At 41.9% G+C, this 15185-nt stretch overlaps 1 protein-coding gene across 1 annotated transcript; it reads right to left on the minus strand.

Annotated features, from left to right (window-relative positions):
• Window positions 1-924: 924 nt before the first annotated feature.
• On the minus strand, window positions 925-11246 carry rgmd (RGM domain family, member D). The gene is made up of 3 exons (XM_079505339.1): window positions 11093-11246; window positions 5854-6365; window positions 925-3615 (listed from the first exon to the last, which is right to left on the minus strand). Exons 1-3 carry the CDS (start codon window positions 11184-11186, stop codon window positions 2902-2904), a joined length of 1320 nt encoding a protein of 439 aa, XP_079361465.1. The 5' UTR covers window positions 11187-11246; the 3' UTR covers window positions 925-2901.
• Between the last annotated feature and the right edge of the window lie 3939 nt (window positions 11247-15185).

Here is a 15185-nt window from a genome sequence, read left to right on the forward strand (position 1 = left end):
TCATGCCACCAGTATCATGTCTATCATATCACTATCATGGTCAGTATCATGCCACCAGTATCATGTCTATCATATCACTATCATGGTCAGTATGATGCTGCATGTCTCTCCCCGTCTTTCCCTCCCTCTTTCCTGTCATTCTTTGTATCTATCAATAAAGGCAGAAAAAGCCAAAAAACAAAAATCTCTCTATATGGTCTATGTCAGTATCATTCAGTGTGACCACAGATTGAAGTCTAATCTATAAGTGTAGATTGCTTAAATATGTTGTTTCTTATTAAATAATTGATCAATCAATGAAAACCTCACCTGTTAAATTCTGAAAATGTCACTTACGCCCTCAATGTTTTGGGACCATGTCATGCACCCAGCTATTTCATATATATTGCTGATTTTTTGCTGATGAACATCATTCTGCCAATAACAGAAATAATTGTGCAATTGTGCATTTTACTTAATTACTTAAATCTTTGTCATTAAGGTTAATTGATTAATCCATACGCATTTATTTAATCATCTTTTGGCAAGAATTGACACAAAAAAATACATATTTTTTTATGATCGACTAAATTAATTAGTCTGATTAACCACTTATTCCTTATACTTTGTTGTACAATGGTGTACAAAAATAGATCTACATTCATCATGCTTCGAGACGTTGTGTCGCCATATTTTTATAGTCGCTCATTAGTCCTAATCAAGGCAAAAGTTTGAAATGATGGTTATATTGATTGAAGTCACATCCCCCAGGCCTAGTATGACTTTATAAACTGAACCCTCTTCATTCCCTGAATGCAACTTATATTTATACTTTATACTTAGTTGCAATCTGCTATTTACTATGCCTGGCCCTGAAAACAACTAAGTATAAATCTAGGCTAATCAAAAACTACTCAGCTATTTAGTAAGTCAAACCATAGCCGAACTTGTCCAACACTTTTTAATATGGAAAATTACAGATAGGGTACAACACATATTAGTTTACTCCTCTTATATGGACTCCAAATAATGAAAACTAAATCACAACAAAATGTAAAACATATTACAGTTAAAACATCTATACAAAGGCAAATGTACACAATATAAAACATATATACACTCTTTCAATATATTATTATATAGAGATTTCGTTTTTTTTTACTTTTAAAACTGGAAGCCAAAGCAGCTTGAAGAGGGAGTGTTTCCTTGAACCAATAGAAATATTACAGTTTGATATGCAGAACTGACGACATTATCACACCAAAACATCATGTGTTATTGATAGGTAGTATTTACGTACAGTTGTTGGATCCTGTGAAAGACATTAGAAGTACTGGAGAAAATATAACAGTCAGATAACGTGGAGTGTTACATGCATTGTTTGTGAAAACAAAGTGCTGAATGGTGTTACTGGATTATACAGGATCTAATATCCCCAAGAAAACTCCTGCACTAAAAAGGAAAGACCATTTTCACCATATGTAACTCAATACATAATGAAATCATGACCCCTTTTTTTAAGATTATGCACTGTGAAGTATTTACCAGTACAAATGAAATATTTACAAAGATATATCATTCGGGCTAGCTGCCTTGGAATCAGCACAGACAATCATGTTAATAGTTTCACACATTTTTTGAAGAACAAAATATTAACTTTATCCGTTTAATCCAAGTGTATGGAAATGAAGTGAGCGTTGTTTACTTTAACCACATGAACCTTTAGCGTCCCCATTCTGGGGTCACACTTTCGGTGAAAATAGCAGATCTACAATCGCACACCGTAACTCGTTGTGAGCTCGTAGATTTGGCGATGTTCGGCATAGTGTAGAGCGATAACAGCAGGGAGCCTAGTATGGGCCCCTGGGGGACTAAATACATAGGGTTTAAGTGGTTAACCCCCAACTGACACCATGATTGCGTGCATTCAGGCTGCTACTCAAAATGAAGTGGCAAAATGAGTGAACTCACAGAGAACATGACAGAGGGGAGGCATTGGCATAATTATGTTTTCGAGTGCTAAATCCTTCAAATGGTTTAATGACAACAACAGGAAAACACCACAACATTCACAAAAGGAAAAAAAGGAAAGGAAAAAGAAAAACATTTATAAAATGTCTGAACTCTGAGTCTAGCGCACTCTTTCGTCAAGCCAGTATTGCTTCCACTTTGTTATTTCTAGGGTTGGGCACCATTCACATTTGTATCGATACTGGTACAGTCCCGTACCAAACTGTACCTTATTTTGTTGTTGTAAAAGAGTACAAACAGCTCAAATTCAACATTATAGAACATATTTGTTGTAATGGCTGCATGCAAATTATTTTCACTCAGATTAGCAGAGACACTGAAGGGGTTTGTGTGTTTATTCAAACTATTACACGTAACACACGTTTGTACCTTAATTTTTGTACAGATATTATGTGGGTATAACCTTCTGAAAACTAGGGATCCTCAAAATGTAAACCCCATCTTTGGCGCACGTGCGCAGTTAATTAGAATTGTGACTTGGAATATTCTCTGTAAGGAGCTCAAAACATTTACATTAAGATTTTAAATGGAAATTGGGCAACTGCAAACTTCAAATCAACATTGATAATATGTATTCAGTACATACTGTATAACGCCATTGCATTGTAATTCAATTTTAAATAGTAAATTTAACAGACATGTGGTTTCGAGCAAACTTTCGATTTATGGAGAGTGATGCAGGAGAGTGATGCATCAATGTCACATAGAAGCCATTCACAGGTTTTTTTCTTTTCTTTTTTTTTACCCACTCTCATGGTCCTGAAATGTGGTACCGATTGATCTAATGCGAATCGGTACTTAGTAGTACCGATGTCATTTGGTCAGTACCCTTAAAAGTACCACGTTCGGTACCCAACCCTATAGTTATTTCTGCATTTTTAAAACATTTTTTTACAAGAGCAGCAGAATGAGGAGTAGGAGTGTGACAAGAGGGGGGGCGTTGCTGGCTAGCGCTGCGGCCGCCGTGTGTGACACCCCTCGGCTGTTAATGTAGGGTGTCCTTGGGTTCTGCTTCAGTCTACTGGGAGGCAGCGCCTTCAGGTCCTCCAAGGCACCGTAGGCCGCCATCGAGAACTCGGGGTCTCCCGTTGTCAATAAGTCAAACACGCAGGACTGGAAGTACACGTCCTCCACCTGCAGAGTCTCCCTACACTTGGCGGTGGCCCGCTCCACCGTGTAGGTCTGGTGCGGGGGCAGAAGTGGCCCCAGCTCCGTGTTGGTCCCCTGCCCGGGGCCCGGGAGACGTGGGTGCAGCTGGCTCTGGCGGCCCAGCGTGTGCTCCTTGATGAGCTCGTTGCGCGGGCAGCCGTGCAGGCAGAGCTGCAGCCCGCTGTTCTCCTCGGAGAAGTCCAGGGTGTCCTCCGGCATGCGGATGGCGAAGGTGAGGTAGCGGCCCACGCGCCGCACAATGATGGATGTGCCGATGTAGCGTGCTTGGATCTTAACCTGCCGGCCCCCGGTGCCACTCCGCTCCACAATCATCAGGCTGCCACTCTCCCCGCCGATGCGCGTCCCGTCCTGGAAGGCTGATGGGAGGTCTTTAGTGGTGGCCTGATAAACCTTCTGTTCCGTGCAGCCGAGGTAGGACTTGAAGATCACTGTGATCTGAATTGGGTAGAAACATGAAAGGAAATCGTTTTTATTTGATCATTCAGTGGATTTCTAATGCATCATAAATATAACATAACATTAAGAATCTTCATTTTTCTGAGGGAAATCCATACTCTGAGGGCAAAACATACTCTCTCCCCATGCCTTCGGCCTGGTGGAGACAATACATGTCATCCCCCATATCTCTACGATGCATTAGGTTTCAACAATAATATTTCTCCAACCCAACCCGAGTAGTACCACTTTCAGCCACCATGGGGCAGCAGTCAACCAATATTCCAATAGGTTGTGACGGTACTGCTAGATTTGAAATGTTCCAGTGAGTCATTCAATATGTGTGTGCCTTTTCTTTCTAGCCGACTGACAGTGTTTTATCCTGTGGCATAAACCATAAGCAATAAAACTATACAAATAGAAGACAAATAGAAGATAAAAAGGCATATGTTCCATTTGAATCATGTATTAAGTTACTAAAACAAGATAGACCCAATGAGCCACAAACTTCCCATAAATGTGTGGTCTCAGCATCACCTGAACCATTCTTATCTAAAACAAATTACTAATAATACTCTAAATGATGGCAATAAGCCCTGCATTCTTCCTTGAGTGCAGGATCAAACACACAGACAACTGTCTCCTCGCTTCATAACTCCATAAATCTTGCCTTTTACTACAACGCCTGCTCACTGACTGACCTCAATCTGGATCCCAGCCCAGATATGAAAAATTGGGGGCTGGTCTCCATTTCTTCAAAAAGGTATTTGACATTGGAGGTTGGCTATGGTTAAGTTTACTGTTACTGTGATACTGTATTTGATGGACGATTTTCTGTCTTAAGTTTGACAGTTGAAAACAGCTCCAATTCAAAAGCACCAAGGGGGCATGCGGGTACTGGCACAGGCATACCCAGACTACGGGTTTGCATTACTCTCCCCACCCAAATACACACTGGAAATTCCTTTGAAATAGTTTGCTCTGAAATCCCTGAACTCTCTGATGTACAGCCAACTTCAAAGCAATCATATGCAATGCTGCATGGCTTGTTTGCACCACCCAAACAGATTCTCATCCTCCGATAAGTAAAATAAAAGGCCGGATTAAGAATCACCCAAAAGCATCAATATTGGCAATTTAAAAAAAACTAATGGGGGAGGGAGGGGTGAGAACAGTAATCACCAAAACAACAAAAAATAACTTATTTAGAACTAATTTATAGGCCTACAATTTAATCATGACTATGACATTCTCAACGATATAATTGAGAGCATTTAAGACAAGCTGATTCAATCAGTGGGATCAAAACCTCTCCCCGCTGACCAATTATTCTTTTATTTTTCCACATTATTCCATATTTACACAAAAAGCCCAGTTAATTATTTGACCAGAGGGGTGAAAAAAACATTCCAGATCCTGGCGGTAGAGGAAAATGTTTGAGTGAACGTTAATCACTACCATATGACCACCCATGTGTTAAAGGTAGAGCGCTCAAGCATGTCTGTGATTCAACACCCCGAAATTACTCCCTCCCCTCCCTTCCCTCCCCTCCCCTCCTCTCCTCTCCTCTCCTCTCCTCTCCCTGAGGACCTACAGGAGGTATAGATCAGTGATTCTCAAAATATTACGATTTCATAAAATATATATTTTTTTCTTTTCTGTAATGAAAAACAAATTGTATATATATATATTTTTTTAAACCTTGGACAATTGAGTTTTCGTAGTGAATGAATGGGAACTTAGTATAGCCTACTACGTTAGTTGCCATTGATCCAAGCCAGAACACAATCGATTGATTGATCATTAAAATAAACATGCTTCGAACGCTTTCATTATTTTCAAGTGGGCCCTGATCCAGAAAAGGTTGGGAAATGGGAACCGCTGCTTAGAACTGGAGTCTCCTGAAGCACTGCCGACTGGTCATTCATTTGTATTAGTTTGCACCGGTACATCTTTCTTAATATCATTATACGGCATAAGTGTTGTCTTTTACCGCTTTAAATCACTTAAGCCCCTACTATATTCTTACAAACCAATTTCAAACAATTCGCAACGTAACACGCAACACTTGTAGATTGCTGCGATTTTTTTTTATCTTTGAAATTTAAAAAAAGTGATGTCGTCACAGACTACAGTAAGTACAATATGTTGGTCACAACATGGAGATGGAGGTAATATGCTAGTTTGATGTCGTCCACATGGCCCAGCCCAGTGACCTCTGACCCCATGCATGCTCACCTTGCTGGTGGCTGTGGCGCTGGAGCCCAGGACGACGGGCACGTTGGTCACCTGCACCGACAGGTATTTGTTGTCGATCAGGGGCCACGCCCCTTCCACCTTGCAGGTCTGGAACTCGTCCCGGAAAGTCCGCAAGTGGGGGTCCCCGAATAATCCACAGTGGGCGTACTTCTTCTGCAGACCTGCGGGTCCCGACGCCAGCACCCGACTCTCATAATCGCACAGCTGGGACACGACCGGCCGAGACGTGGTGGCGGCCTTGCCGGAGGAGGTGGGCCCGTCGCTGGAGCAGTTGTGCTGCGAGAAGAGCTCCTTGATGCGGAAGACGGCCGAGTGGTATACCAGGTCTCCCCTGCAGCTGCGTGCCGTGCGCCGCGTGCACAAGTCGTAGGAACGCAAGGCAATGCAGTAGTCCACATCCGTCAACCCGTCCTCCTGCAGACCACTAGAGGGCGACGTGGAGGACACGTACTCTGCATTGCAACGCTGGATTCGACACTGCTGGCAATGAGCTGGAGAGGATAACGGGGAAAGAACGGTCAGTTGTACTCTTTCTGTCATGGAATTGTTACATAATTAAAACACACAAAAATACATTCTGCTTAAGAATGGATATACAGTACATACAAGTTCTATAGGATTTAGAGAGTAAATGAAGAGTGGGCAAACTTTCCTACTATCAAGTTTAGCTCAATCAGGAGAGCCATTACAATCCAAATAGGTTAGCCCACACGACCATGATCCCACACTCTGCTACAGTCAAAACGCATTTCCCCCAACTAGCCCTCACAGAAATAACATGAAGCTTCGCTGCAGGAGGAAGCCAGCCCGTGTAGTTTGCTTAGGGGTGTTGAATGTGGTTTGGCCGTCACTGAAGCAATAGGACACCATTAGGCTACGATGCATGGCGAGGTACAGAATATTCTGTAGGTGAAGCTAACAGACTCAGGAGGTAAAGCACAAAGACCTATGCTTGTTCAGCCAGTCATGGCCCAAACAGCTGGCTGAGGAGACCAGCCATGTAGAGCACACGGAATGTTGCTATGGTACACAGTTAAATCCTCTGTGTTCATTTAACACTGAGAGTGGACATATGTACTCCACTGTACTTGTAAGGGTCCATTTGGTTACATGTGTACACAAATGGATAAATTATAACTGCCTGTGTGCAGCAATGGTGGTCTGAGCCAGGCTATTGGAAACGGAGAACAGAGAAAGCTGGAAACCTGCAATACGAGGAGGAAGACAATAAGGAATACAGGAGGGTGGATCAGCAGAACTGTCTGGATCAAGATGTTCATAAAAGCATTAAAGCCACATTCTGCTCTCTGTTCAGAATCAGTACACCTAAGACTGCATGGACAGACACGCACACATAAAGACTGGGAAACCCAGACACTTCATGAATCCTACCAACTCATAAATCCTACCAACTCAAAGCATATGAACATTCTTGCTCACTGTCTGGGACTTACATTTTTGTAAAAGCTGCAAATGTGATGGCACACGAGACTGATTTGCAATGAATTGTCAAAAGTTTTAAACTTCAGACTGTGGCTGTAGCGCCACCATTAGGACTATACAGTATTGGCCCACAATGGCAGTTGAGGAAGTTTGGCATAGGACTGGATCTGTGTGCCAAGTTTTGTTCATTTTCATGCATGGGAAGGCAGATTTCCTGGTTAGATAGAAATTAAAATCAGAAATACATGCCTGACCCCCAATTAACACAGAGGATTTGAATGTGTATTGACTAAATCACTGGTTGTAACTAAACTTAAGCCTGGGGACCCAAAGGTCCTTGAGGGGGTTCCAGGGGGTCCCCGGCAAAATGAGGAACAGGTTAAACACTTAAGCCCCATTTTAATTTGTGGTTTCTCTAAAATATCATATCTACAAGTTAGCGTTTCAATTTCATGGCAACAAATGTTGACAACAAATCTTCTCTCTGGCACAAAATCTTTTCAAATCGTGGTTTGTGACCAAATTCATATCAATTTGGGGGTTGTTGACATGAAAATATTTGAGAAACACTAAATTCAGCATTTCCAGGAACATCTTAAGATTTTTTTCTGGACAATTGCCTCACTGGTGGCAATTTCACAGGACAAGCTCCATCTATGCTTTGGTTAGTATTGGCAATATGTCCAATTGTCTGCCTCTCCTCCTTACAATGAACAGAATGATTGGATTCACATAATAAACAGTGGAGTTCCATTTAAATAATGCTTGCTGCCCAACATTTACTGTAGAATGGTCGGAAAGGATCTTCACTCTTCCCACCTGTTGAAATGCCATCGACCGTTTCAAACAGAATGCGGTTAAGAAAAAAAGGGGAAAAAAGAAAGAAAGGACACATTCAAATTACTTTTAAGTGGGAGAATGTTTTTAAACCAATAGTTTATCTACTAAGTCAGTCCCTTCTCTACAAACAGTCTGGACAATGGCAAAGTGATAAGCACAGAGATACAAATCTGGGTGGGGGTGAGGTGAATCTTCCTTCCACCAAGGCCAAACTGATGAACGCCTCTCACAGTCTCTACCATTCAACATGAGCATCTAAGTAACTAAGTACATCTACTCAAGTACTGTACTTGAGTAAAACTTTGTTTTACTTTACTTCCAATTTTCTGTACTTTTAATTCTACTCCACTATATCTCAGAGGCAAATATAGTACTTTTTACTCCATTACAATTATTTGAAAAGTTAGTTACTAGTTACTTTTAAGATTTAGATTATTAAAACACGTAGCCTACATTAATCACTTCAATCCTATATATATATATACTGTACTCTTTGGCTATTTGAAAATAGCAGATCTACAAGTGTTGTGAGCTTTGTTAGATTTGCTATTTTCAAAAGATTATTTTATACATATTGAACTTGTGAAATGGGACATTCTGCACAATGAGTCCTTTTACTTTTGGTAGGCTATTTTGATGCCCATACTTTTGTACTTTTACTCAAGTACATTTTGAACGCAGGACTTTTACTTGTAACAAAGAGTATTCCACGTTGTGGTACGGATACTTTGTCAGTGCTTCTTCTTCCTCCACCACCAGTGGATAAAAGTGTCGATAGAGCACGAGGGGTCATGTCAGAGGCATTCTACATCCCTCCTCTGAATTCCATCCCCCCCCCCCCCCCCCCCCCCCCCCCCCCCCCCCCAATCCAGCACTGAGGTCACCCATGTCTTGCTTTTGATTGACAGTTTGTGACAATTACTGCCTATAGGGGCATCAATAACCAAGCTCCTCTCTCAAAGGGGTCTTTATGGTCTGCCAGTTACTGGGTTAATGTGACGACCATATGGGGAACATGGAGCAAAAACTTAAAACTCACAATAGTGTGTGTGTGTGTGTGTGTGTGTGTGTGTGTCTCACACACACACACACACACACACACACACACACACACACACACACACACACACACACACACACACAGGCTATCACTGATGGTTAACATAATAATAGTTTTATTATGCTCAAGAGACATGTGCTGAAATTGTACTAGGCCTAATTTTATGACTAGCTCTACACTATAACCAAAAGATGTGGTATAGTTTGACAGCAAAGCATTAGACAATTTTTTTACGTACAACACATACTTAGGATGCTGTGAGTCCAGGAGTTCGGTTTAAAAGGTTTAGCCTAAAATGCAGTGAGTGAAAGCGCTGGTCATATTTTCATGAACTCAAATCAAGCTTGGGCAACTATTCAAATTCCAGGGATGTTAATGTCATTTAGGTTAAAAACATAGCATTAATAACACATAATGCAGCACATTATTAACAAGGTCAAATGTGCAAAACGACCTGGACAACTAGTCACTACAGTGGACACAGCACTGATCTAAACATGCATGCATGCCATCGACATCTATTGTAAACATGTCATAACACAATAATAATCTAAAGAGCTTTGTACAATCCTGTTTAAAATAACACAACAAGCATTCAGCAAATCCCCACGCCGTGTTCCCATTAAATAAATAAAAAACAGTTTTCTGAACCCGTTTCCAGGCTACAAGATAGATGGTTTATATTATATGCAGCGTGCATAGTTCCAACAAGTCGTTACAATGTAACAAAAACAATTGCCATTGGCAACAAAGTATCAGATCATCAAGCAAACATTTCCCAACATAACAAGCAAGCCTCTGCACGCACGTAGCAGCAGCAGTGCTGAACCATCCACACGTTCTTCTGTTCGGAGGAGGGAGGCCGAGGAGAGACAAGTTGGACCCCATGCATGCATGGTAGCTAACAAATGAACCATGAATGAGCCAGGGGGACAAAAACACGGCCGAGAACTTCACTGACTCCACGAATCTAACAAAACACGTACAACCTCCAGTATGAAGTACACTAGTGCGACTCAAACAAAACAAAACAAAAATAACTAAATGGCATGCCAATGTTTTAGTTTTGGTTGGCTTTACTTTAGTGTTTCTCCCCCCAAAAGAAAACAATTCATTTTCGCTGGATAAACTTGCGGGACAAGAAGAGAGGGAGCTGCTGCCGCTATCAAAGCTATGCTTGCTAACTGTGCCTGCGAGCTTGGGAAAAAAATAGCTGATCTACAAGCTCACAAGGCGTCGCGTCCGTGACGCCTTGTGAGCTTGTAGATCGGCTATTTTTCGACGCGCGACACCGTCGCGTGGCGAGGTATAAATCACAAAAGCGTTAGCATCAACTTCACCGTCCGCACTCACTCACTCCGCACCTTTTTTAATCTATCTAGGATCGATAAACATACGGTTTGAAAGACGATCGATCGGTGACAAAATCTGGATACTTGGAGGGGAAAGTGGTAACAATGTGGCCAAAAACAGACAACAACAAAATCCGTTAAAAAAAAGTAATGTAACTCGAGAAGTCTGTTTCACGTTCAGCGTTGTTGTCGTTTCAACAAGACCAACGCTGTCTGGAAACGAACAGTTTATTTATTTTATACATTATTATCAACGTTGATATATATATCTCATGTCTAAATACAAAGCCACGCTAAACTCCCACAGATGTTAATAAAACTGTTATAAACTATTTCAACAGCGTGGATCGGTGCACTTTTTTTTTTAGACAAACCGAACACACGCCAGGGGGAAAAAGTTTTCCATCTCTCCACCTCCATATTATTCCAGGGTGCGGGGACTGACTGACTGGGACTAGGAGTAGGGGGAAAATGTTTTGCATGCAATAATATTACAGAAAGACTGGGGCTCTTGTCTTCTTACCTGGTCGAAACAGCAGGGAAAGTAAAACCATCGTCAACGTTATACAGGTCCAAAGCTGCCGCTTAGCCAAGTTGTGAGGTCCGCTTCTCCCCATACCAATCCATTCACTTAGAATGGAGTTCCTCGACTGCTTCTCATCGACGCTAGAGCTGCGGGGAAATTAGAACGAGAATTGGTCTCCCTGCCCAGGCGCTGTCATTCAAAAGGGGCCCCGTCTGTCTGTCTGTCTTCGGGGCGGCTCTACGGCGGGAGGAGGAGGGGTCTAAACGTGGAGAGACTCCGCGCGCAGGGGCCAATGAAACACTAATAAAGTATGCTCTAGCCATTTGCTGTTTACACAATAATAATAGTGATAAATTAGGTGAATAATAAATTAATGTATTAATTTAACTCAGAGTGTAGCCTACTGCAAATGTAAAAGGTCCATTTGGTTAGAGCCTGAGAGGCCGATTCTACAAATACCTTAATAAATCAGTAGTTCTCATACTTTCAAGTTTTTTCTAAAATGTTCCAAAATAGCAGATGTACAACCTTGCAGCGTGAGCTTGTAGGCCTATATCTGCTATTTTTGAATAGCCAACGCAAAAAACAACAACTAAAATGCTTTCCCAGTATTAATGGGGACTCTTGCAGTCAGCAAGACTGAATGACACTCTTCACATAACAATGGAAGCATTGCAAAAACTAATGGTAAATACTTGAGAAATGATAATGTATGGTCTTGATATCCATATATCAGTTCACCTATGGTGAACAAAAAAAAGAAGAAAGATTCTTATAGGCCTATATTCAATATATTCAGATGAATAGCCAACACTTTGTCATGCAGAAATCAAACAGGCTATTAGAATGTGACAAAAGTTTTCATGCCAGCACACTTTTTGCACTACAAAGCACTCAGTGCAACTGTCCTGTGATCCCCAACAGGCTGCAAGCAAATGGCCTGATGGGAGCAACTGGCTTTGTGTGTGTGACTGTGAGTGTGTGTGTGTGTGTGTGTGTGTGTGTGTGTGTGTGTGTGTGTGTGTGTGTGTGTGTGTGTGTGCGTGTGCGTGTGCGTGTGCGTGTGTGTGTGTGTGTGTGTGTGTGTGTTGAATGTTATAAGCACCACTTTCCTCACCTGTTTTCTCACTTAGAACAATGGTGCTCAAATAATGGAACCTCGTTTGCATACAGTTTGTTTTGTTTCGCAATAGTAGGCTAGATACACATTACAACAATCAAATAGGCTATTATAGATGTGTAATTGATTGAAGACATCTATGTGAGTATGTGCTTACTGTGAGCTTGTGTCACGTTGATAGACAAAACCACTGTGAAAGTGTGCTGGGAAGAAGATACAACTTGATAACTGAAAGAGTAGTGGAAAAAATAATGACTGTGGCTGAGAGCTAAGTCTCAGTATTATGTATAAGTGACCCATAATGTTGCACGCATGTGGGATTTTTTCCATGCTTTTCATATCTGAGGTCAATAAACTCTAAAGTCTTTTTTTCTGGTGTACATGTGGTATTCAGACAGGCAGCAAAGGATGAACGTTGCATGCTTTTATCACTCTCAAATCCAGAGAAAATACCCTCCATGAATTATTTTTCTCTCAACAAACCTCTGTGCACTATTAGTTTTTCCATTACATTTTCAGTTAGCAACTTGTATGTTACTCTTTTTCCCTTTGTAGCCAACTTTCCATCTCTCTCTCACTTCTTAAACAACACTCTGTCTTTCATTTGCACAGCTGCTGCTACGCAGGACCATCTGCAAGGCACACAGAATCACCCGCTTTCAGCCTTTTGCTCGAGACACTTTCTGCGGTTCTTGTGCCACGCGCATGAAGAATTTTAATGGACTGGCCAAAGTGCTGGCTCAAATAATGGTTTAAAGAAAATCAACAGAATAATGCTGTGCATAAATTGCTAGAATTGGATTATAACGCCAGACTTTGCTTTGATACAACTTAACACATCTTGGTTCTGGGGAGCTTTGGCTCTCCGCCTCCCTCCTGACTTTATGAGGGAGAAGTGAACCCGGACAGTTATTGGATCACTGGTTTCTCTATACACATGCTGGCTCCTCCGGCTGCACAATTGTGTGATTCAGGTGGCCTGTCAGTCTTGTGAAAGGTCCTCACAGGCCCATGTTGATGTGGGACTGATATATATGGTGGAGGGGGAAACGAAGACAGCTCAACCCAAGTGGAACGTTTGGATTGTTCTGTGCTGCCAGAAGGGCCCCCGCCGTCACACTGGATCCAGTGTGCCAGGTCTATCCCCCAGAGGGCTCTACCTTACTCTGTTTGTTCAGCTAATTTTGGAGGCTTGGTTGGTTGATCTGCTTTATGGCTGTGCTTTATGGTCGCATTTCAAATTCCCTGAGCAGGTTATAGCGCTTTATATTCCACCATGACTGCAAGGCCACGATGAGGCCAGTGACGCAGTGTGGCAAAAGGACAGTGGGGCATAAATATACACAGTGGGCGGTTAAAGAACACATGCCAGACGTTTCTCACCTGTTATAAAGCTTATCTTCAAGATCAACTGGTGACATCTCCTGGGAAAGAAAATATGTCGGTTTGTTGATTTATGTTTATGTTGGCTTAAGATAACATTTATAAAAGAAAAATGTGTCCGCTGTGCATCCACATACAATTCAAACAATATGCACACTATAGGATTGATACTGGCAAAACAAAATATATGTTTTTAATGGTAGTTTTCTTAGTGTATATGACTTCAATTTCTGTGCGTGTTTCATCAATTTCAGAGGCAATAAAATTGCTTTGATGTAAATGATACGCAGGTTTCTAATCCTTGACTAGCCTCAATAGACAATTGTCTCCTATGAACTGAGTCTTCTCATTGAGGAGCTGATGGGACTTTGGCATCATTGAAACACAGCCCAGTGAAGCAAACAGCTAATTGATCCAGGTGGACGGTCAGGATGAATTCTTCACATGAAAGAGACCCCCTATAGATGGTCCGTCGAGCTTGATGGGTGCAGAAAGACCCCTTTCTTCCCCTCTTTCCTACTGAGCATATTGCATTGCATGACCCAGCAAATATGCATATTCCAGAGCCACTTCTCAAAACAAGTAGGAGGGGGAGAGAGAGGAGAATGAGCGTAGGTGGATTACTTGGATGTATTGGGTAAAAACTCAAGGCTAACGCCAGAACTTTTCCCCTCTTGACGCTGTGGCCTGTTACAATAGAAAATGAAGTCAATGTGTTGCTATAACAGTCTGCATTGAGACTTGAGCTCAAGAAAAAAAGGGCTCAGCTGGGAAAGAGAAGTAAAAGAAAGAAAGTAAAAGTAAGGAGAAAGATAATAGAAAGAAAGAAAGTTATTGATTATAACGTGATCAAATTGAATGGATGGTTATAAATGAATGGGGTAGAATATCTGAAGTCGGTATACAGTAGTAGGAACAACGACACAAGAATGTTTGATAAAACCCAGAGCACAGAATGAAAGATATAGCCTACTCAAAAGCAGTTCGAATTCTGATAGGGCCCCAAACAATTACAATATGGAGAAGAAAAAACAAGACTGACTCAGTCAGAGTATGGGTTTTATGTCGTTCAGACTATAGGTTTTATGGGTAAGTCTCCCATTGGCTTAGAATCATGAAAAAGTGTCCACTACGGTCGCTACTAGAGGTACTAGCAAATGTAGTCCAGGCGCCTGGAAAAACGTCCTATACATTTTGACCATTATACGATGAGCTGAGAATTCAGCTAGGTATGCCAGAGACTCTTTAGGAGTTTGTTGTAACAGAAAGGAAAGCTAGAGAGAGAGAGAGAGCGAGAGAGAGAGAGAGAGAGAGAGAGGGGAAAAGTAGAGAGGGGGAGAAAAAAAAGAAGGAGCAAGGGATTGGGTTTCCTCTGACTGTGTGTCTGGGCAGCTCCACATGGTCCTCATTAAGGTCCTCACACTGCGGGCCCAGCACCACACCACGCTGCTTGTTTTTGTTATTAGACCCATTGCGCTGTGGTCGGGAGGAAACCAGAAAACCGGGCCAGAGCAGGACCATCTCCGCACCTCCGTGCCACCACCCTCTCCTCCCCCCAAACCACCACCATGAAACCAAAACTATATG

The sequence above is a fragment of the Electrona antarctica genome (assembly GCF_951216825.1).
Source record: "Electrona antarctica genome assembly, chromosome: 7".
Lineage (NCBI taxonomy): Eukaryota > Metazoa > Chordata > Actinopteri > Myctophiformes > Myctophidae > Electrona > Electrona antarctica.